We start from the raw sequence: 24,076 nt of genomic DNA on the forward strand, positions 1-24,076 counted from the left end.
TAATAGAAGATTCTGTTTTCTAAAGTATCAACTGAACTGAGATTTGGCCAAATCATTTTATGTTTTCATTGAGAATAATTTTGTTCTCGTTGTTACGGCCAGTAAAAGACACTGAATTTTAAAAGCCAAAAATCCATGGAAACACATTCACAACAATGTATTTCAAATAGCCTTGTGGCTGCCAAACCAGTTATTGTACAGGTTAAAATAGAAAAGGGGCCTCTCAAAGTGCATTAGTGCTGGATTAGAGAACCCTTAGGACAGTTACGTTTTACATCTCTACTGGCTGTTTGGCCAGAGCCACGTCCTGTGTAAGCCAAGTATTCAGGAATGATGGTGTGTCTCCTTCTCCCTACCACAGGGTCCCCTCCTCATGCTGCAGGTATGGAGTGATTAGGAAGACCTTGTGCCACCTCCCTTAGGCACGTTCTATAGATTGTATGGCACAAAAGTTACTGTGCTGTGTTAAAATAATGCCAAGTTATAATAAATCAGTCTATATTGCGGAATAGCTCAGACTTTTTTAAAAGGTTCATAAAAACACTTTGGTAACTTTTGGTGGTTATTTTTTATTGAAAATTAATATTAATCTTGGAAGTAATGCCATGTAGTTCTCTCTTTAAAATATATTTTACTTAGTAAATATTACAGAATTCTAAAATACCTTAATCTTTCATCATTAAAAAAAAACTTGAACAAAGAAAAGTCCTACATGGAAATGAGATCTCAAAACACAGTGGTTTTTGGTTTGTTTTTTTTTCTTAAAGATATATAGAACAAAGAATAAATGCAACTAACCTGCTTAAAGCAAACAGTATAAAGAGTTCTTTTTTGTTTAGGGAATTTCTGCAGAGTAGATCTTCTTTTTAAAAAGAATTTCAGATATGCCAACAGGACTGACTAGATGCTAATTTGAACTGGTTTGTGTGTGTGCTTAAGCGTAACAGTCAGCATTTTAATCTTTGCAACTTCATATTTCCAGTATTCCCTAAAAAGATATTCTGAAGTATAGGAAATGACTTAAAACCCAGCATTACTGGGACAAAACTTTATCAGTAAGCATTTTTCTCTGAGCACAGCAAATGACTGAAAATCTCTGCCAGCCTTTTCAGCGAGGATGTGAGTGTTCACGAGGGTTTGCAGTGCAATGTAACAACCGAGGGATTAAAGTCTGCCAACAGTATTTCTTCTTGAAGCAGACTGGGATGTGTTGGCTTTTATAAAAATAAAAGCCTTTTAAATCTGAGCACGAAATGGGTAGAAGCAGTGGGTGCTGATGATTCCAATGTTACGTTTTCTAGGTGTGCAGGCTGGGAGGAATCAAACACCTCGTTGATCTTTTGGATCACAGAGTCCTGGAAGTTCAGAAGAATGCTTGCGGTGCACTGAGAAACCTTGTTTACGGGAAGTCTACTGATGAAAACAAAATAGCAATGAAGAATGTTGGTGGGATACCTGCCCTTCTGCGGTTGTTGAGAAAATCTGTTGATGCTGAAGTAAAAGAGCTCGTAACAGGTAAGTTTTGAGAAGAAAAAGCAGAGACCTTAAACACAGATTATTTTTCTGAAGTCTCGAATAACTGGTAAGAGACGGGAATTGAGTGTACCGACTGCTTTTCTGTTTGTGCACTGGTATTTTTTGTGAATACAAAGTCACTGATAGTTAAAGTATTAACATGGATGTACAGATTCACTGAGAGAAGTGAATCTTGAGGTAGCTGCACTAAAGCTCTGCTCAGGGTAGGTTTTCTGGTGGTGTGACTCTCCTACATACACAGCTGGGCCTTAGATAGGCATTTCTTTATTGACTACTAACACCTGATTTATTACAGGCTGCTGACAAAAGTTTTCAGTAAGATCTTGCAGAATTTCTAAGATGGACCCAAACTATGTAAATGTGTGTTACAATACAGGCAGAAAATAGCAAGTATGCAAATTACAGAAGCTTACCAGTGCACAGCCTGCTTGTAGAACCCTGAAAAGTGACTGTGTAGACACTCCCAGTCTCTTGAGTACAAGGTAACAGATTAAGTTTATAAGCCATGAACCTACTTGGCACTTGCTGTGGACTTAAAGTGCAGAAATAATAAAATATTTACAGTTCTAACACATGAAGGAATTCCATTTCCATCAAAACAAGGTGGATTTGCGGGGTACTGCATACATCTGCTATCTCTTTTTCTCTCTGTGGGAGTGATTTGTCTAGGTAGGTTGTAGGGGATTTAAAATGAGAGGATAGAAAAAAATGAGTATTTTTTACTTTCTTTAAACAGTTCCTCTTTCAAGTTTTAGTAGCTCCCTCATTTGATTTTGTTAAGCTGTGAAGCTCAACTGCTTACCTACGAAGCAAAGCTGCACAACGGTGCTCAATTTAGAAGTAGCTCTGGGAGCCTTTCCAAGTCATTTCCTTGTTTAGTAAAGCTATTAAGTAGAGAAAGAACTCTGTGCAGAAGGTAGCCAAAGCATTTAAGTTCAAGTTCATGTGCAGGCTATTTTCCTGAAGTATTTTCCACATAAGCCAGCATTAAGATAATGGCAGTGCTGGACTAGCAGTTGGACTTGATGATCTTAAAGGTCATTTCTAACCGAAATGATTCTACTTGTAAGTAAAAAGATTTTTCAAATAAGCACAGTCTTTATTTTTAATTCAAGATGACTACTTCAGAAGTGTCGCTCACTTTGGAACTCTCACTCGCATTTTTAATTTATTTAACCGGCTACAAAAGAGAAAATAAAAGTTTTGACCTAATTGTCTTCTGGTTAAGTCAGTGGTGTTGACTTCTGTCATGCTGGACTTTTGAGAAGAATCCACAGCAGGCTTTTGGAACTTAGGGATTTTTAAATGCTTTCTGTAAATAGCAATATAAAGAAAAGAAGCGGAAAAGATCCACTGATTACTTCTTTAATGATTAGAAAACTCCACCTATGTCAGGACTAATACTAGCAAATCACACTCAGTTCACTCTATTCCCAGATTAAGGTAATGTAAATACAGGGAAATTAGTGTCACTCTACATGACGAGAAACACCATATGTCTGATAGTTTAAAGTTGGCACTATTTGTTACTGCTGTAGTTTGTTTGTATTTTTTCATGTAAAATGGATTTTCCAGTGTACTTTTCTTTTTCCTGAGGATGGTCTTTCTTCCATACTAAATGAATTATGTTTGTTATTAGCAGTATCAGTTGCCTTTGAATAATAACAGGTATCTCTGATGGCATTGCCAGGGAAATTCACCCAGTTTACTTTAGTATGCAGTTGGACAGATGAAAACTTCATTATCCCAGATGAGTGAAATTAGAATAACAAGCTTCTTGCAGTCTGTGTAGATAGTTTCAACATGAACTCATTTATATAAAATTTTTAGGAACATGCCCTGAAGATGAACTGTGAGTCTGAAAAGCTACAATACTGGGGGAGAGTTTAATTGTTCAAGTATATTTTAGAGGAGGTAGAAAACAGGAGGCATACTGGGGTCTCAGTTTAATTATGCGTGATTGAAATGAAGGGAGATAATGAAGTGGAAACTGAATAGAAAGTTACATTAAAAAATGCAGGAAACATAATTGCAAAACCACAAGAACATTTTATGAGGGAAGCAAGTAATCTTGATGGCTACGGATTAGTCAGAAAATAAAATGTGCTAAATCACTTTTCATAATCGCATAAAAATGAAGTAATCTTAAAAAAAGAAAAAGAAGTAACCAAAAAAAAAAAGTCTTTAGAAGTTGGACTGAGGATAACCCTTCATTGAGCTGCCCTGGCAGGCTGTGGTGCTGTGCTGCAGCCCAATGGCAGCCATGTGTCCTGTGCTCTGCAGCAGAGAGCCCTTAGAAAGAAAACTGGGTTTGGTCACCACAACATAGAATCATAGAGTAGTTAGGGTTAGAAAGGACGTTAAGATGATCTAGTTCCAAGCCCCCTGCCATGGGCAGGGACACCTCACACTAAACCATGCCACCCAAGCCTCTGTTCAACCTGACCTTGAACACCGCCAGAGATGGAGCATTCACAGCTTCCCTGGGCAACCCATTCCAGTGCCTCACCACCCTTACAGGAAAGAGCTTCTTCCTTATATCCAAACTAAACATCCCATGTTTAAGTTTTAACCTGTTACCCCTTGTCCTGTCACTACAGTCCCTAATGAAGAGTCCTTCTCCAGCATCCCTATAGTCCCCCTTCAGCATCCCTATAGTCCCCCTCCAGCATCCCTATAGTCCCCCTTCAGATACTGGAAGGCTGCTGTGAGGTCTCCACGCAGTCTTCTCTTCTCCAGGCTGAACAGCCCCAACTTTCTCAGCCTATGTTCATACAGGAGGTGCTCCAGTCCCTGATCATCCTCATGGCCCTCCTCTGGACTTGTTCCATCAGTTCCATGTCCTTTTTATGTTGAGGACACCAGAACATGTTTCATTAGTTACCAGCAGCAGTGCTTTCTGAAGCTGCTTTGTTTCACATTCCAGCCCAGCTGGAACTACGTACTGCACTACGTAGCAGAAGTGTTGCTGGGGCCTTTGTGGCTGTGCACAGGAGCTCCATTCCCAGCGGGTGACATGCAGCGTGTGCACCTGTTTGTGGTATCTGGTTCTTACGTTGTAGTCAGCACAGCTTGGAATCAGGCTCTGAATTTCAGGCTTTTCTGTCTTGGAAGGCTTATACAGCAGGAAACTGTGATGTAGGAATCAAAATGGGCATGTTCTTGAACCCAGGTGTGGTTTCTAGCAACTGAGTCTACTTTCAAGAGACTTTTATAAACGGCCCTTTAATACATTAAAATGTGAGAAACGCTGGTGTACTCTATGGCCAGAAGTGTTGCAGAGAAGGTGGGTCAGATGCTTACCTCACTTGGTAGAGTAGCTTCTTGATTTTCATCAGCTCTTCAGCAGCAGATAGGAGCCACCAGCTGTGCCGTCCCCACAGAAACACCCCTGATCCACTCTGGAGTGGCTGGTTTTCTGTCAGGATTCCTCCCTGAAAAGTCAGGGAAGCTACAGTGCTGGACGTGGGGAAGTGGCATGATTTCATAGATGGAAAAAAGGAAGGAAGAATGAGCACCAATTCCAGCAGCAATTAATCACAGCTTAGCTCTGTGGTAAACTCTGTGGTGAAGCTCTGTCCTTACAGGGGAAAGCGGTTGTCATTGATGGTGCTGGCAACTCTTCATAGTTTATTTCTGCAAATTGGTACTAGTGCAGCTAGTTCCATTGAGGAATGCTGTTCTCTGTCCAGCAGCACCCTCTTTTGTATACACGGTGTCATCTTTGTGAGAGATTGCATTCTGGCAGCAGTTAACACTGTGTGGTGTTGCTTGTGTATTTTTGGGAAAGGGATCCAGAGTTCTGCTGTTCTGGGCAACTTGACTTATGTTTGGAGAAGGTACAGAAGCAGCTGCAAATCCCACAAAATTTTGCAGACTAAGCACTCTGTGAAATGGGTACAGTTTCCTTTCAGAACTTTCATGTTACTATATTATTTACATCAATTCTACTACATACACAACACAAACTGCTCTGCAGTCACTTGTGTAAAATCTGCAGTGGTAGTATGCAATCGTCCATGGTCAGCAGTGTGCCTCCAAGCTGGTGCAGCTGCTGAAGAGCTCTTAATAATTGGGTTAACACCTACCTGCTATAAGCAGTGGCAGAACAATTCACTGCAGTAAGCTTGTCCAGGGTCTTAAGAACCTGGATTAAAATGTCAAGATTCAAAACCAAAATGAAGCATGAAAAACACGTGGCTGGATGCAGAGGAGAAACAAAGTTCTTTGCCACTGGTACTGCCAGGGTACCACGAATAGCTGAGCCCCCACAACTCCCCACAGTACAGTGGCTGACTTCTGCTTAGGCAGATGAATCCTTTAAGTTAGCTTTGTCTGTACTCAAAGCTAAAGTCCCTGGTTTTTTGCTAGTTTTAATTTCTAGTGCATAAACCTATATACTTCCCATAAAGATTCTTTTATTAAAGCTATTAGGAGTTTTATATTGACTTTGTTGGGACCCAACCTTACAGAAGGTGTACATCGCTAACCTTAAATTATACCTCTGCCTGGCCTGTTACTCTGTTTTCATCATTTTTATTCTGATTTTATCTTCCCACATGGTCTTGAATGTCATAGGGGTTTTTTCTCTCCCATTCAGCCTTTAGAGGAAAAAAGATTCTGTCTCATCACAGCAGTTTAAATCGCTTGATAGAGTGCATGTATTTCATTGTGTCACATGTGTACATCTCAATGTCCTAGAAGTATTTTATCTATGGTTAAATCAGAGTTACATGTTTTCATTATTTTTTAATATTTACACTAGAATATTTCATTCAAAAGCCAGACGTGTTTTTTTTCTGTACCAGGTACTATTTAATATGACCTCTATAGTCTCTTTGGTTTTGGCAGGACAGACCTGTTCCTGAAATGTTGTTTTCATTATTTTTCTTAGGATCTGATCAGTTAAAATGCCTGGATAAAACTCTGGAGATGGGTATTTGTGTTTGCTAAGGATTTGTGTTCGCTGTCCCTTTAAATGTAAACATCAGGGTAAATTGTCTTGTCTAAAATGAATTATGAGAAGAATGTGCAGCCATTGCTAATATCAACAATGGCAACTGCAAATTCGTGTGGAGCTGAGGCTCAACTCTATCGTGCTACTTACTTCACTTTTCTGAGAGGAATCATTTTGGACAGTGTTCACAGTGTTTTAGTGTGGTCATCTTGGAGAGCTGAGAGGGTCAGAATTTTAGGCAAAGAAGGGGCAGGGAATCCCTGATCAAAAAGAAGAACACAGGAAGACCCACTTGGATTGGAACGACAGAAGCAGTTTCACATGGCACCTTCAACTCCTGCAAAGCTTACTGATTATTTTTGTCCCTTGGCACTGTTCCTGCTGATTTCCCTCCTTCATTAAGAATTATCCATGCTTGGTAATGCTGACTCTTCTGAACTTCAGCCTGCTCTCCTCTGGTTTTCCTATTCCCTAGGCAATGTCAAGCGCCAACAGTGGTTTGTCATTTTTTCTGCTGTGTTTTGTAGTACGTTGACAGACTACGCAGGAAACATGAGGCCAGCTGAAGCAATCAGTTGAATTATACACAACCTAAAGTGTACTGTTAGGAGTGAACAGAAGTTCCTCTCCTTCCAAACTCAGGTATGCTAGGGACAATAGAGATCTGCTTACACGGGTAAATGGGCTTAGCACTCCTTGTGCTATACAGAGTTGTTTGAGTGTTGAATTCTGGTAATGATGGAAGATGCAGCAAATAGCTGTCAAAAAATACTTCTTTGGAAATTCTACCTACGGTTTCACACTGTCTCTTTGGACTTTGGCAGATAATTCTGTAAGTTAAATACTTGGGTTTAGTGTGCCTCCACTACAGTGAGGAGTAAAAAGGCACTGTTATGTAAATCACATACAAAATGATACTGTAACCTCAGAAGTCTCTTAGACCTTACTTTAATACAGTTTATACCAGCTCCTACCACAGTTTTCCTTATCTTTGCATGGAAACTACCCAAATTATAACTGCCTTTACAGTCAGGGCTGATTGCTAATAAGCACTAAATTCGGTCCAAATTCTCTTAAAATAAGCACTCTACAAATAATCAGATTGTACTCTCGTTTTTAATGTGACAACAAAAGGGCTGTGTGATTCTAGTTTGCAAAATAAGTAACTGAAGACATCTCCCAAATTAAGAAACAGAGCAAGAGTGTTCTGGTGAGAACTTTTGCTTCACACAATGAATACAGGGGCAATAAATAATCATTTAATGAAGCTGCCTCCTTGAGTGTTGAGGTTCTGGGCAAATTTTGACATGGTTACTTGGTGGAACTCTAATGATGTGCTCTTCAAACATTCCCAGGCTAATCCTCATGGATGAGTTAATATTTGGGGAGGCTTCTTGGAGGGATCAAGTTCAGGGAAGTCCTCTAGCTGGTGTTTTTGGCTTTTGCCATTGGGCCGTGTATGACAGGAAGATGTAGCTGGCTATTCTCCCCCAATTTCTTAGGAAGCATCTGAGCTAGAGTGTTTCTCTGAAGGCACAGTGGGGCAGGCCATGTCCCTTAGGGGTCTGGCAGGTGCTGCTGTGGGCACCAGCATCGGTCCTGCAACACCCAGCTATGGAGTGTGGCACTGTCTGCTGCCTCAGCATTTCAGGCAGCACCCAGCCACTCCAGCTTTTTCACAAGCTGTAGGTCAGCCAGTAAATATTTAGAGGCAGTCATACTTAGCAAGGCTGAGAGCTTTACCATGGTCTGAATAACCATACAGTAATATTTTTAGAGCTAGATCACTGAATCGAGCATGCTGTTTTCCTGTAGGTGTTGGGTAACTCATAGTAGTCTGAGACTTAAAATAGACTTTCTTTTGCATAACTTGCTTTAACAACAAATGCTTGGGGGTGGGGAGGAGGTTTAGGTGATATCTAATTTCTAGTTAGCATCACAGATTGCATGAAATTATCTTCCAGTATCTGAGGGGGTCCTATAAGGATGCTGGGGAGGGACTCTTCATTAGGGACTGTAGTGATAGGACAAGGGGTAACGGGTTAAAACTTAAACATGGGATGTTTAGTTTGGATATAAGGAGGAAGTTTTTTACTGTGAGGGTGGTGAGGCACTGGAATGGGTTGCCTAGGGAGTTTGAGAATGCTCCATCCCTGGCGGTGTTCAAGGCCAGGTTGGACAGAGCCTTGGGGGATATGGTTTAGTGTGAGGTGTCCCTGCCCATGGCAGGGGGGTTGGAACCTGATGATCTTAAGGTCCTTTCCAGCCCTATTCTATGATTCTAAATACAGTTTCAAAATGTAAAGCTATAGGCCAGTGAAGCATTTGGATTTCTCCCTATTAGCTACCCATGAAGTACCCTTCTTCAGAGAGGGCATAGTCACCCAGGACACTGATGGTGTGAAGCTGGATGTGTATTTGAAATAGCTTGCTTTATATAATCAAGCTGTTAAAGAATAAGTAAGCTTAAGCTTATTTGGCATGTGTAAATGTAATGAGATACAAAATTTGGTGAAGCCATAAAAAACTTTGAGAATCACTCAAAGCTCTTAAGAAGAAACCCTCTGCAGCAATTTTAAAGAGTACTTTTTTGATTTTTTTTTTTTTCTATTTCCTGGTTTGTGATCAATTATTTTTCATTACTGGAAGTCTTGCTGTACAGGCGCTGGAGTTAAAAATCATAAATAACACCTTTTTAAAGATTTTTAGCTAAATTTGGGGAGGTCAGTGTAAGGGAATGATCACAACAGTTCCATCTCAAAGCTTGGGCTCATCCTGCTATCCATTGAAGCACCCACATTCAAGTAAATGTACCTTGGATTTAGTAAAGGTAGCAGAAAGGTTTGTGAGGGTGTTTTGCCTCTTGCGGGGATTCATTGTACAGTCTTTCCCTAATTGCCAAGAAGTCTGTCTCCTGGGTAGGTTAAGTCACTGAAGAAGGTTCCGTTACTCAAGGAAGGCAAGTTTGCAACCACAGTCCTCTTCCAGACATTCGAGTTAGCGGTGTATGTTAAGTTAGCACAGGGGAGAATCGCCAGGAATCACTGTGTGACACGTTAAGTACTTAGGCTGTCTGTGTCATAACTAGAAATCAAAACAGCGATAAATCTCATGTATATATCTCCCTGTGGAGCCCCCCTTCATTGTTTTACTGAAGAGAAAATGGATGTTTCATGCAAATATTTTCCTTATTGTTGCGCGGCTGTATTAAAAACTTTTGCTGTTGTATAAACTTCCAGTTTGTTAACTTCTGTAGCATTTACTGTCTTGTTCTCTTTCTGATTTATTTCTGAGGAAACTAAATGTTCAAGATTGGGTCAAACTGAAAACTGTGTAATCTGTAGTGGCAATTATATTGGGCTGTTTAATGGGTTTTGCTGTGTATGCAGCTGGACTACTTTACAGTTAGTAAATTATTGTATGTGAGGAGAATATTAGTGTAAGATGAATACCTGGAGAGAATTTAGACAACTCTAAGCTGTGTTTCATGATGAAAAAGATCACTAAATGCTGCATTTAGCGTATCACTTGCACATATACTTCTGCTGATAATTTATGCCAGATCTCGTACTGAAAGTCATGTTAGAAGACCTTGCAGGGTAGGGAACTATACCTGGGGATAAAAGATGAATAGAAGTTTCATTTGGCTAATAGGTGAATGCGACTCTAGACTTCTGGCTGTAGTTTCCAGGAAGTAAGTTTCTGTCGGATTTTCACATGAGCTCTGGTATGTTCAGCTCTGCAGTTCACTATCTGCTATTCCAGGCATATGACATGAGAAAGCAGTCATACTGGTGCAAGCCATTCTCTCCATGTTTATCACTGGGAGGGGGGAAAAAGCAAACCAAAACCATACACATTCTCCATTTTTCATTTTCTATTCTTCCTGTTTGGACTCTGGCTTTCCAGGTTCTGCCTGATCTAGAATCATGCCATGTCACACACTTGGGACCTTTACTGAAAACTCTTTCATGGCTTCCACTCATCTGCCAACCTACCTTCTTTGTCACTTATTCAGAATTTCTTTCACAAGGCCTCATGTTTGCCTCATGGATGATCTTTCAGCCATTATGTCCATACATTTGGTTTCTTCTTGCTTCTTAAATTCTTAGGACCTTTCTTCTAGCTGTTAACTCCTTCCCTTCTTTAGAGATTTCCAGGGTAAACAATCTCTCTCAAGAATATTGTCAAACCTCTTCCATGTTCCTTTTTAAATACTAGCTTATAACTTTAAATTCTAAGTTTCGTATAAATCAGGATAATTATTGTTTCTTCCCTCTCACAAACTTCTTTCCTATAGGATTTTTGAAGACTCACCCTTTGGAGTGCAGATGTTCATGCCTTTTTTTCAGTAAGATGAGGAGTTCAGAAAATGCCTTATCTCTTGTGATAAATGTCTTCTTATCTCAGACTGCCAACTGCTAGAACCAATGAGGCAACAAATGAAAGTACCACTAGGGATCAAGTTAGATGCTCGCAGGGGGCATGGAGTTTCAGTGGCATCTGTAAGGAGTGGTTTTATTATTGAGATGTAGTTGCCCTTCCACTGAAGGGCCTGAGTATAAAGCGTCACCCATTCCTCTTACCAGAGCAGTGGTAGTTCAGTTGTGACCTCCTCCACACACCTCTCTAGGTCAGGAGCATACTGCTGATGATCCCCAGTTGTAACATCCATATGACCAGTTACAGGAAGGTTACCAGCAGCTGCTCTCTTCAGAGATATTTTTTGTTCATGTAAATATTCATACTTCTCCTACACTGGTATTCTCTCTGGGAGAGGAACCAGCTGGTGGTGCAGGGTGCCACTCCTGCCGGGCATACTCAGGAAGCAGTGTTTCTGGCACCCCATGCCACTCCTGCCACAGTGACTATGCTGCACACCCACAAATACACATATAGATGACAGTCATCAATAGAACTCAATAGTAAATGACTGCATGACTTTCATTTTTTGTTTAAAATGAAGTTTTGTGCTGAATTAGTCTGGCAAATCCATTAGTGACCTGTGATGGGTTTGCTGTGGCATGTTTATGCCAGCTGTTGCTGCTCTGGCACATTGCCTGGCATACTGCAAAAAAAGACGTATTGTTCCTCCCCTTACAGGGAGTCATTATGGGATTGATCTTGAGGTATTTAAGATAGGTATGAGCATTAGAGAGATACAGTGAGCTCAAGGTATATGTGTTTCAGAAGATGAAAGGTGTTTTGCAAATGATATGAGTTGTGTGTGCGTAGGGAATATTCCTCTGGGCACAGTGGGGATGTCCCTCTCCTGTCAGGTAGCAGAAGGAGCTGTACCTTGTGAAAGGGAACATCTCCTGTCAGCCACTGTGTGCTTCGACTCAGGAGTTTTTCTTAAGAAAAGAGTATCTACTGACTGATAAGTACGTTTCCTTCTCAGTCCTGTGGGAGACCTAGCTGCTGATCTGTTAGGGTTATTCTGAAGTTTATAAATACTTATTTCAGTCTATAAAGTGAATCTTTTAATGGCGGTTTTGCTGACCGCTTATTGACCAATAACACTGGAATTATATTAGATGCATTGCAGACTAATTGTATTTCCTTTGGTCTTGCATGGGTAAATTATCTTTCTTCTGTTTAAAGTTGTGTCTTTTAAGCTGTCGCTGTTGCTTTGTTTGTTTGCCACATCCTTTCTGACATTACTGCTATGGAAATCTTCTCTTAAGGGGTTCTCTGGAATTTGTCTTCATGCGATGCAGTAAAGATGACAATCATTAGGGATGCTCTGTCAACACTAACGAACACTGTGATAGTGCCTCATTCTGGATGGAACAGCTCTTCCTTTGATGATGACCACAAAATTAAATTTCAGACTTCCCTAGTTCTGCGCAACACTACTGGATGCTTGAGGTAACATGCTATTCTACTAGACTCCCTTTTACAGAGTAATGTTGTCCAGCGGTCTTTTTTTGTAATTTTTAAAACATGAGTTGTTGAATTCTATAAATTACATATATTTTTATTGTTTAGGCAGTTTTTGCTTTAGGTTTGGGGGTGTTTTTTTCCATATGTGAGTTTCTTCAAGTGCAAGGTCCTACACCTGGGTCAGAGCAATTCCAGGCACAGCTACAGGCTGGGCAAAGAAGAGATTTAGAGCAGCCCTGCGGAGAAGGACTTGGGGGTGTTGGTCGATGAGAAAATGAACATGAGCCGGCTTCAGTGTCTGCTCACAGCCCAGAAATCCAACCATATCCTGGGCTGCATCAAAAGGAGCGTGACCAGCAGGTCGAAGGAGGTGATCCTGCCCCTCTACTCTGCTCTCGTGAGATCTCACTTGGAGTATTGTGTGCAGTTCTGGTGTCCTCAACATAAAAAGGACACGGAACTTTGGAACAAGTCCAGAGAAGGGCCACGAGGATGATCAGGGGACTGGAGCACCTCCTGTATGAAGACAGGCTGAGAAAGTTGGGGCTGTTCAGCCTGGAGAAGAGAAGGCTGCATGGAGACCTCAGAGCAGCCTTCCAGTATCTGAAGGGGGGCTATAGGGATGCTGGAGAAGGACTCTTCATTAGGGACTGTAGTGACAGGACAAGGGGTAACAGGTTAAAACTTAAACAGGGGAAGTTTAGATTGGATATAAGGAAGAAGCTCTTTCCTGTAAGGGTGGTGAGGCACTGGAATGGGTTGTCCAAGGAGGCTGTGAATGCTCCATCCCTGGCAGTGTTCAAGGCCAAGTTGGCCAAAGCCTTGGGTGAGATGGTTTAGTGTGAGGTGTCCCTGCCCATGGCAGGGGGCTTGGAACTAGATGATCTTATGGTCCTTTCCAGCCCTATTCTATGATTCTCTATTATAAAAATATGAAAAGTACAAAGTTAGTAATTAAGAGATGCTAACTGTAATGGCTAGTGGTTATGTTTTGGTTGGGGTTTTTTTGTTTGTTTTTTTTTAATTATGAACATTGCACTTTGACACTATTAATTACTGCAATTTTGTGTATAGAACTTATGAATATTATTTAGGGAAAAAATGTGCATTTGGCAATTCTTAATCATTTTAAACATTTAAGTAACTATGTTTGCATATGCACGCAAATTGGTAAAAAGTGTTTGACCATTCCCTGTGTGGATTTCTCAAACAGCAGTAAGAAGGAAAAGAAAAGCATTCAGAATAATAAAAGGTAAAACTGAAATATCTGAAAAGAGAATTTTTGGGAATTCAGTTTACAAAAGAGGCAACAAAAGGGTATTTTGGACACAGACACACTTAGCAATCCATTCTGCAGCACACAGAAACCATAGATATGGGCTTGAACAACCAGAGGGCTTTTGGAATGCACAAGTCTATGGGAGAGGGGTTCTACTTAAGGCTGATTTTGTCAGTGAGTCAATGCTACCTTGAAATTGTGGGTTTGAATCACATTTATCTTTTATAGGAATTGGGGGTGGGTTCCTGCACAAAACGCTGTCTTTGCTTTAACTTCAGTTGTCAGTTAGCAGTAGGAAAACCTTCTGCAAACTGTCTTAAGAAGAAGATTGTGTGTATGTCTATCTATGAACACACTATGGTCCTTTATCACTTCAACCCTTCAGGAATCTCAGCTCGGCAGGTGAAGAAGCTCGGAAGCAGATGAGGTCCTGTGAAGGGCTGGTTGATTCACTGCTATATGTGATCCACACGTGTGTGAACACATCAGATTATGACAGCAAGGTGTGTGCATGTTTCATCTAAGCAATTCTTAGTGCTAAACTAATCCTGTGTCAGACAGGATATTTTGGGGGTTGTGTAGTATAACTGAGCACTGTGATGTGCTTAGCTCAGCTGGTTTTCTCTCCCAGATTTCTGATGCACAATCAAATTCTGCTGCACAACAGTGTAACTTGTTCTGTGCTTTTCAGTTTCATCAGTGTTGAAGTATTCATTCTTTAACAAAATAAGCTCTTGTTCATTTCATTTTCAGAATACTGAAAAATAAGCCAGCGTAGTAGAGATAATTGCTATAAATATGCTCATATTTGAGAATATCAGGAGAGAGATTACAGTTTTCAGAGAAACAGACAAAGCAATGCCCAAGGCCCAGAGCAGGAATTTAATGCTTGTGCTCCAGTGCCTTTTCACCTCTACTTAATTTCTTTGGTTTGCTTTACCGCTATGTAAGTAAGTAACTCATGACACGACACATTTCTGATTTGGCTTCAGACAGTGGAAAATTGTGTGTGTACCTTGAGAAACCTTTCTTACCGTTTGGAACTGGAGGTACCTCAGGCGCGTCTGCTAGGAATCAATGAACTGGATGACTTGTTAGGAAAAGAATCACCTAGCAAAGATGCAGAGCCCAGCTGCTGGGGAAAAAAAAAGAAGAAGAAAAAAAAAACTTCACAGGAGGATCAGGTTTGCTGGTTTCCTACAAATATATCAACTGTAGTTTAGCTAATGATGGGGGAGTACACAGCTTCATGAGTAACTGTTCTATGTTGTATGAAAATGCAGAGGTTTCACCTAGTTACAGATCCATGTTCTGTTCTCAGTGGGATGGAGTTGGCCCTATACCTGGATTTTCCAAGTCTCCTAAAGGGGTGGAAATGCTCTGGCACCCATCAGTGGTGAAGCCGTACCTAACGCTTCTGGCAGAAAGCTCCAACCCTGCTACTCTAGAGGGCTCTGCAGGATCTCTCCAGAATCTTTCTGCAGGCAATTGGAAGGTACATTAATTCCTACTTCTGCTCCTATAGTTTTATTTTAGCTGGATTTTTTAGTAAGATTCTGAAATGTGTTTGGAAGGAACACGTCATTTTCTAGTACACATCTGAGCATTTCTCCCTAGTGTGTATCAGCAATGCCTGTGTGCTGCAATACTGTTGTTTCCCCAGTGAAAATCAATGACGGGGATGGTAGACGTGAAGAGCAATATGGAAACTGGCCTTGAAATTGGTGGCGTTTATTTTCAGTGAAGAGACAAAGCTTTCTTCCAGTGCATATTGCGTCAAAATAAACTTCTAGCATCTTCTAGCTGTAAATTCTGGTGGGAAGATACTGTTTAAAAAAGGCCAGCATAAATAAATTGTTTGTGTTTGCTTTATTATTTGTATTATCTAATTCCATATTTTCTTGCTTGTGGCCCTTGCATAGAATATGTTATAAAAGCACCTCTTTACTAATGTTATGTATTTGTCATGGACAGATGAAAAAAAAAAATAATTGCTTTCTTTACCTGTAGAAAAACAGCTCAAATTTTTAATTCTATGACCATTATAAAATTGGTCCTCAAAAACACAAACAAAAGAAAAAAAAAAACACAACTCTGTTCCCTTTTTAACAGTTTGTCTGTTAGACTAATTCTTTTAAATGTTACTTTGTAAGAGGAATGAGTGGAAAAGAGACACCCCTTTATAATAAGATATGCATTTAACACTTATCTTTGGAAAATATCCCCTAACATACGTAAAACTTGCAATATAATAAGAGATTGTTTTAATCAGAACATTGTAGTAGATTTGTGAGTAACGGAGTTTTATTGTAGTTTGCAGCATACATTCGAGCTGCTGTGAGGAAAGAAAAAGGACTGCCAATCCTTGTAGAGCTGCTGAGAATGGATAATGATAGAGTTGTTTCATCTGTGGCAACTGCCTTAAGGAATATGGCGCTAGATGTTCGTAATAAGGAGCTTATTGGTAAGTGCAGAATGGCATTGAAGAAAGCACTGAAATTACCAGTATATCACACCTTGCCTGGGAAAACTATTAGGATCACGAGGTTCTACCGGGAGAAACTGCATACTTGGGTTTACTGTATCATGTCAGTTGTGTCATAGAGATTGATCTTTATGGCAGCAGTAGCTTCTCAGAGTGGTACTGACATTTTAGCTTGCCTGTAACCATCTTGCACAGCAATCTCTTTACAGCAGATGGAGGTTACCCAGCTAAACTAAACTGGACAGGAAACAGGCAGTACAAAGTACGATGGGAAACACCACTCTACTCTGCTGTTTTGCTTTCCTGGCAGAACTTTTCAGAAATGCACCTCCACCTGTTCCCTCTCTCTGTCAGAGCCTGAACTCTGGAAGAATTGTTGGCTTTCCAGATACTCTGAAACCAATTTTTGTATAAAATATTTTGAGACATGAAGTTATATATTATACCCCATCTAGTAATCCGTTTTACTGCCGTTGGTAGGGACAGGAATAATGGGTCTACATGGTCTGAACTCAGACGAAAGTAAAGAGACTGGGGATTCCACCAAATAACAGCATAAATTGGTACATGCAGACATGTTGATGAGCTTGCTAAAAGACTGGCAGTGACAGCGTTTGTGTATGCAGCATTCTTGGGGATTATTTTCCAGTGTGTTTGAAAAGTTGTTTCTCTTGTTTGCAGAATTCATTTTTGGATATTTTCTTCCCCTCAGGCACATTATGCAAATAGACAGCTAATGGCTTTGTGTAAAGCTTATTCATTATTCATTGTTATGTATAAATACATGCCTTCAATAAAATCAATTAATCGTTCAATCAACAGCCCAGCCTAAACAGGGGGAAAAAAAAAAACAAAGCCTTGGCTTTAGTTAATTTCCTTTGTCTGCAGTGTGATTGTTCCTGTGCATCAGTCAGTAACTGAAATCTCAAAGAGCTGCGATCTGATCTCTTGGGGGAAGCAAATAAGAAAAAAATTCCAAGTTACTTTAAGGATTTCGTTAACCTTCCCATAAATGAAGCCTAGGAACACGCACTACTCCTTCAGTCATAATAAACAGATCGTTTTTCCTTGCATAATTCTGCTTTCTTCAAATAAATCCTGTTTACAGATGCTCCTGTTTTAATGCAAAATTCAACTTCACATATTTTTAAGTTAAAAAAAAAATCAAAAATGGATCTTTAATCTTTCAACTTTGTGTAAAATGGAAATTCTTGGCAGGTTTCCGTGAGTTTGATACTGTGTTGCTTTTTAGCGCTTTCAGATGCGGTTTTGTGCAGAGTCCTATAATTTCAAATCCTAAGTACCCAAATATATGTTTTTCCTTGGTTCTGTTGATGGGTGTTTGTAGGTAAATATGCCATGAGAGATCTGGTGAATCGACTGCCAGGCGGCAACGGCCCAAGCATACTGTCTGATGAGACTGTAGCAGCAATCTGCTGTGCGTTGCATGAGGTCACAAGTAAAAACATGGAAAATGCCAAAGCCCTCGCTGATACTGGAGGAATAGAAAAGCTGGTGAACATAACGAAAGGAAGAGGTGACAGGCAAGTAGGCAACGAAGTTCATATGTAAGCTGTTTCCATTTAAAATGCTTAAGAATGCAGAAAGTGAAACTGTCCCCTCTTAAACACTTACAGGATTAATAGAACATTTATAGCTTTTCCAAGTCAGCATATGTTAGCAACTTTGTCTGGATGTATCACAATACCTATAGATTAGATCTAGCATGGCTATTTGGCGGGTTGTCAAGGAAAAACTGGCCTACTCAGCAGTTTACCTAGCCTGTGGGATTGTCTCGAGTAGGTTTGCAAAACCAACGCTGATTTGAGAAGAAAGGCTCCCTGCAGACTTCCTTGGGTGTGGTTGCACCAACCTCTGTGGCAGGGGTTTTGTTAGCTGAGTTCAGCACTGGGCTGGATCAAGCACTGTGTTTATTTAGTAGTGATAAAACCTGTCAGAACTGTATGGCTGAGCACCAAGGGACAGAAACACACACTGGCTCCGGAGTCGTTCAGGGTCAACACAAAGCCAGTCCATAGACCCACATGGCCTTGCTCAGCGTTGCTGCCCTGTACTCCTCCGCAATACAACTGATGCAAAGCATGTGAGCAGGGCTCTTGTATAGACCAGGGTGTCACAGATCTCCTTTCTATGGGCAGAAGAAAGCTGATTATATAGTGAGCCCTGTATACTGCCCAGTGTTTAGTCAGATGGTAAAGGAGAGGTAAAGATCTCTTCACTGGAAAGTTGGTCAGTGTGTGATTTAAACATACCCTATTTTTAACAAAGCTTTTGTCTCAAAAGGAGCTGGGTTATATTTTGAGTATCCACAATTTATAATACTTCATATGTCCAAGGGACCTAGACTCATTTCAGCTGCAGGTGTGAAAGCAGTGATCCTTCATAGGACTTCTTTGGTCTACGGAGACAGTGTGTGAAGTTGTACCTGTGCTTATATTGGTGAGACAATAGGGTACACTAAACAAATTCAAAACCGTGTGAACATATTAAGAGTGTCTGCTCATTGATTAATACTTACCAACTGCAATTTTTTTCAGTCTTTCCTTTCAAAAACTTTACCTGGATGAACCTTCGCAATGACAGAAAAAGGCTTATGTTTAACACAGCTGTCATGCTGTGGCATTTAACGTCGAATCACTGCTCCAGTACCACTACCAGCTTTACTGCTGGGTTGTTGTTGTTTTTTTTTTAAAAAAGATGGTGTGATTTTATTTTACTAACAGCTAGAGCAGTTTTCCTCACCTTGCTCTCTTGAGAGTGGAAAAGCGTTTTCTCAACCAATGAGTGTTCATTAGTGCAACGCAAAACTGAGAGCAAAGCCTCACTGTGAGGATGTCTGGAGACTTTTAATACCAGCTCTCTTTTATTTGTTCTTTTTCTACAGTTAGGAATTTTGTACAGTGATTTAAAGTATGTCATCTCAGTTTTCATGAAATGCAATAAATAGAATGTTTCTTTTCAGGATTTTCAATTCTTGCAGACAGTGACAGTAGCTATTTCGCCCCTTGTATCTGTATTCCTCGCGTGGGTGACCTGAAGAGAAAATTTCTAGGCTTGAGAGGGAATTGATTGTCACATTTCCCCAGGTTCTGCACTAGACTGTCGGTGTTGTGTTGCTGACACAGGGGTGTTCATACTGCAGTAATACCGGCAGGCATTAGTGAGACCCAGAGAGGTGACCTGACTTACTTCACAGCATCAAGGCTTAGGCTGTTATGTAACTCAGGAATATTGTTGGTTTTAAGTGGAACTAAGAGTGGCTTTCTAGTAATGCAATATTCTGTACTTCCTTAGATCGTCACTGAAAGTTGTCAAGGCAGCTGCCCAGGTACTGAATACATTATGGCAATACCGAGATCTCCGGAGCATTTATAAAAAGGTAAATTACAAAATTAGCCTACACTGGAAAAGAGGTCTACAAAACTGCCTGATTTAATGAAAAGTGATTTATTTTGAGGTTCTTCTCTTTTTTTGCCACTCCACAGGATGGATGGAATCAAAGTCATTTTATTACACCAGTGTCAACACTAGAGCGAGAGAGGTTCAAATCACATCCGTCCTTATCAACAGCAAATCAACAGATGTCGCCTGTCATACAGTCAGGTCAGTCAGGAAATGTAGAGAAATTTCCTGAAGGGGTACCTGGTATCCTTTTGGGGTTTTTTGTTTGTTTTTTTATTCAAATAGCCTCTCAGTTTCCTACTAATTCTGTGTAAAACAGGAGGGTCATGCTGTCTCTCCTCTATATTTAAACATAAGTACTTCACGTACTCTTAATGTTACCTGAGCTGTTAATGTTGGCAGGCTTTGGATTCCAGAGGATTTGTGAGCTCCACTACATTAGCATTGTAGTTTGGATAAGAAGCACCTGGAAACAAATCTCCCCACTTACTCGTTAATGCAATTCAAGCTGTAGTCTCACAATCTGTGGAAAGAAAGCATGTCTTTCATGCCCAGTAATACAGTACAGTACTGCAGTACAACAGACAGGACTGATGCCTTTGTTTAGTGCCATACAACAGCAGACTGCCGTCACCAGTTACAGAGGATTTGTTATTCTGATCCTACTGTGTTATACATTTGGTTTTCTCCCAGCCCTTCATCTAAAAGGATGTCCTGACCCAGTGTCTTTGTCAGCCTCAGACCATAGGATACTGAAGGCGGTTTTTACTTTTACGCCTAGGTGCCAAGTTGCACATACTGGCACCAAAACACCACAGACTATTTGACACAGACTGCTTTGACACAGATTACCTCATGCCTACTGCCAGCACCAACAATATTTTCTCAAAATAAGCAAGGAAGCAAACACAGCTTAGGCTCAGGGAACTGACCAGATTCTACCAAAGTGCAAAAGGTTGTACCAGTACCTACTGTCTGATTCTCATCTCGGTGCTTTCTCTCCCAAGATTTGCTAGCACAACAACTATGTTTTTCCAGTTCTTTGAACTACCAGTAGGAGTTAACATGTGCAGCTCTTGCACAGTATTGAGGCGGTCGTACTTCAGAGAACACTTAGTAAAAAATTCTAATAGGAAGTGTCTGCTTTTCTGCTGCAGAGCATGAACCAGTTTAAGCTGGCAAGGTGGAAGTCTGGTGTAGGGAGCATGTCCACAGAGGGCACTGTCACTCCATCATTAACGCACCCATCAGAATTTTAATGACATCCCCAAATTTAACTTTTTTACCCGTGAACATGCAGGATAATGTGATTAAGCTATCCATAAGAACACAAAATTGTGAGATATGATGTAATGGACACAGCTAATTGATTAACATTTTGAAGGCAAATTTCTAGAAAATATTTTTAGGTATATATCTGCTGTGTGGAGTCTTTCTAAGCCAACAAAACCTGAGGTGTCTGTAAAAGAGGGACGGTTAAACAAAACAAATGTTTTACAACCACGGCAGAGACTGAGCTGATCACTGTAAGAATATGAAATAAGTAAACCATTGTGCCAGTCTTATGAGGGTTGTCACCAAATGGAGCACAAGATGCCAAAGATACGCTTCTGTGTGCTAATCAAAGAACAGTAATACAAACGTATACATGGAGCCCTTCAGCCAGGCAGACTGTAAATTCTTCTGTCCTGTCCCAAGTGATAAGACGAACTTAAAGATTCTGTTTAAGTGTAACATATAAAATCATAAACGGTAGCGGGAATGTCGTCTTAAATGCAACTTAAAAGTCATATGCAAACTGAAATGGGTAAGGTCTCTTATTTCAGTTATAAGCATTATAGAGCAGTGATTCACCATTAACATAGGAAATTATTATCTCATGCTACATGGTTGATAGCTTTTGTTGTTGGGGTTCTTCCTCCAGGAAGAACTCTCGTCATTTTGTCCATTACCCACATTTTCCTCATTTGTTAATCCTTGAGGGAGAAGGGATGAGGAGAGAATGAAGAGGAGATTGGGTATGGGAAAGCTTTTTGCTGTACACACTGATAATCTTTTCTTTTACATCAGTTGGCAGCACATCCTCATCACCGGCTTTATTAGGAATTAGAGAACCCCGCTCTGAATATGAGAGAACGCAACCTTCTATGCAGTATTATAATAACCAAGGCGATGTCATTACCCATAAAGACATATATACTGGTAAGATACTGGTTAGGTGAACTTTCAACTGGAATACATAAATATTCCTTATATGAGCAGTTTATACAGTAATAGTAGAGACAGTTGCATTAGCAGGTTTGTTACCATTTAATGTTGTTTTCCATTTTTACTCATTATATTCACTGCCTGTGGAACAGCATAGGAACTTCTTCTGTCTCTCCTATTGTCTTTAAAATTGCACACATTACCAGAATAAGGAAGATCTGTTTATATAGTGGGAGGTGAGAGGTGTTTGGAATTTTTATTTGTATTTAAAATCCTATTACAGAAAATTGTTTTATTATGCACATCATATATATATTATAAGTAATAACGTATGGTTCTGTATTACTGTAATTTAATACTGTTATGTTATTAAATTATACCAAGATTTCATCTTTTCCTTACTATTTGACGCAAAACAACAGAGATGGTAGCGAATAAAGAGAAGGAAAATTTGTTTTAAATGCTATTAATCTGTAAAACAGAGAACAGCAACACAAAACCCTTTTGTTTTCAGATTAACTATTGCTGAGGGGAAAAACCCCGCCTATATTGTGTTGCTGTATTATATTATTAGTAGATACTAAAATCTGGAGACTTAATAGGGTGCTACACAATTTCTTCTAGGTAACTTAGAAGCAAATAGACTTATAGACAAAAGCATAGAGGCTGAAGTTTATGCCATAAACTGTTTTCTCACAGGTTCCAGCAAAGCTTCACCAATTTACATCAGTTCCTATTCCTCACCAGCAAGAGAACAAAACAGACGACTACAGGTGACTCCAAAATTTTATTGTGAAGTGACACAGATAACAAGACTGTGTTCAGTGTTTAGTGGAGCTTCAGGGAGTTTGAGCATACTTTGTAATAGTAGAGTGCCTTTTTACAGTGTGTGTCTATAGCAAAGTGAATTTGTTATTAGACATTACTTACTGCCACTTGCTTATGTACCTCTGTGTCCTCCTATAGTCCTATAGTTCTGTATTTTAGCCTGCTCTTGTACTGGGATCTGAAACTACTTTTCTGACCTGATGTGATTTTGGATGGGTTTGGGGTTCTTTTTCAGTTCTGTACTTTCTGCTTATGCTCTAAAAAGGCTACTTTTGGAAAAGTTACTGGCTTCCCAATGAGTGCAAGAGGAGACAGGGAGGCAGGCTTAGAGGCTTTTCCTGCATTAAGTTTAATTTACAGATGAGGTGCATTTCCTGTACCTCATTGTAGGGTGACACCAATGTTACTGTTATCACTGGTTGAGCTGCACTTAACTTTTTAGGGAAAGGTTCTGTCTGATGTGCAAGTTTGAGAAACAAGTATTTTCTCTGCTAGTAGTATTTTGAAAGCTTATTTTTCCATCATTCTGTCAACAGCATCAGCAATTGTACTACAGTCAAGAAGACACCAACAGAAAAAACTATGATGCGTACAGATTGTATCTGCAGTCCCCACACAGCTATGAAGACCCATATTTTGATGATCGAGTTCACTTTCCTGCTACTTCAGATTACACAACACAATATGGACTGAAATCAACCACAAATTACGTAGACTTTTATTCCACTCGACGATCTTCTTATAGAGCAGAACAGTACCCAGGCTCACCTGACTCCTGGGTGTAGCATCAAAGAGAAACAGCAACAACAGTGCATTCCTCATCTTGCGTGAGAAGGAATGGAGTGGCTTCTTTTGTTGTTTTGGTTATGAAATGTGAAAGATGAAAGAAGGAACAAGGAAGATGGGGTTTTTTGTTTGTTTTTTTGTTTGTTTTGGGTTTTTTTTTGAGTGAGGAATTGTCAGGTAGAAAAACTGGAAAGGATGGGTTTTGCTGTTTAGATGTTAGGTATAATTACTTGTAGCTCCTGTAGTCTGGTGAGGGTGTGGGCGATGTGATGAAAGGTTTGAGAATTGAGGAAAATGAATTTGGAAGTGTGTAGGTCAGAGCAAATTAAAGATGATTTTTTTTATGTGAATAAAAGTCTCGTTCTGATAGTTTGTACAGAAAAAATAAAATGGCTGCCCTTGTTTTATTGCTATTACTAAATGTCACGATTGTATGCTACTACGTCTTGTACATTTCTGCTGTTGGTGTAAATATGGAAATGCCACGTTGGTTTAAAGTGCCATCCATTTGTAATGCGGTGCGTCATTTTAAAAGGAATTTGAAACATCATGCACAAAAAAAAATCCAAGAAAATGTTATAAATTTTAAAAAGAAAAAAAAGTTTTAAAGCTGAATAGCATCATTTTGAAGCACAAAGTCCAGTCCAATATATCTGCACCTCTCCCATTCCCTGCCTATTTCATAAGA

At 40.0% G+C, this 24,076-nt stretch overlaps 1 protein-coding gene across 3 annotated transcripts in view; it reads left to right on the top strand.

Moving 5' to 3' along the window:
* Nucleotides 1–23,513, top strand: part of PKP4 (plakophilin 4) — a 63,422-nt gene extending 39,909 nt beyond the window's left edge. For all 3 annotated transcript variants that reach the window (XM_057415607.1, XM_057415608.1, XM_057415606.1), the window contains 12 exons: nucleotides 1,302–1,515; nucleotides 12,181–12,364; nucleotides 14,044–14,161; nucleotides 14,651–14,842; nucleotides 14,980–15,153; nucleotides 15,972–16,122; nucleotides 17,492–17,687; nucleotides 19,459–19,543; nucleotides 19,650–19,767; nucleotides 21,637–21,768; nucleotides 22,474–22,547; nucleotides 23,139–23,513. In XM_057415607.1, the coding sequence (XP_057271590.1) occupies nucleotides 1,302–1,515; nucleotides 12,181–12,364; nucleotides 14,044–14,161; nucleotides 14,651–14,842; nucleotides 14,980–15,153; nucleotides 15,972–16,122; nucleotides 17,492–17,687; nucleotides 19,459–19,543; nucleotides 19,650–19,767; nucleotides 21,637–21,768; nucleotides 22,474–22,547; nucleotides 23,139–23,387 (1,887 nt within the window). In that variant the 3' untranslated portion in view covers nucleotides 23,388–23,513. The remainder of the gene's footprint in view (nucleotides 1–1,301; nucleotides 1,516–12,180; nucleotides 12,365–14,043; nucleotides 14,162–14,650; nucleotides 14,843–14,979; nucleotides 15,154–15,971; nucleotides 16,123–17,491; nucleotides 17,688–19,458; nucleotides 19,544–19,649; nucleotides 19,768–21,636; nucleotides 21,769–22,473; nucleotides 22,548–23,138) is intronic.
* The last annotated feature ends 563 nt before the right edge of the window (nucleotides 23,514–24,076 follow it).

The sequence above is a fragment of the Pezoporus wallicus genome, unplaced genomic scaffold (genome assembly GCF_028554395.1).
Source record: "Pezoporus wallicus isolate ANWC-B61680 ecotype Strahan unplaced genomic scaffold, APGP_CSIRO_Pwel_v1 contig_736, whole genome shotgun sequence".
Classification (NCBI taxonomy): domain Eukaryota; kingdom Metazoa; phylum Chordata; class Aves; order Psittaciformes; family Psittacidae; genus Pezoporus; species Pezoporus wallicus.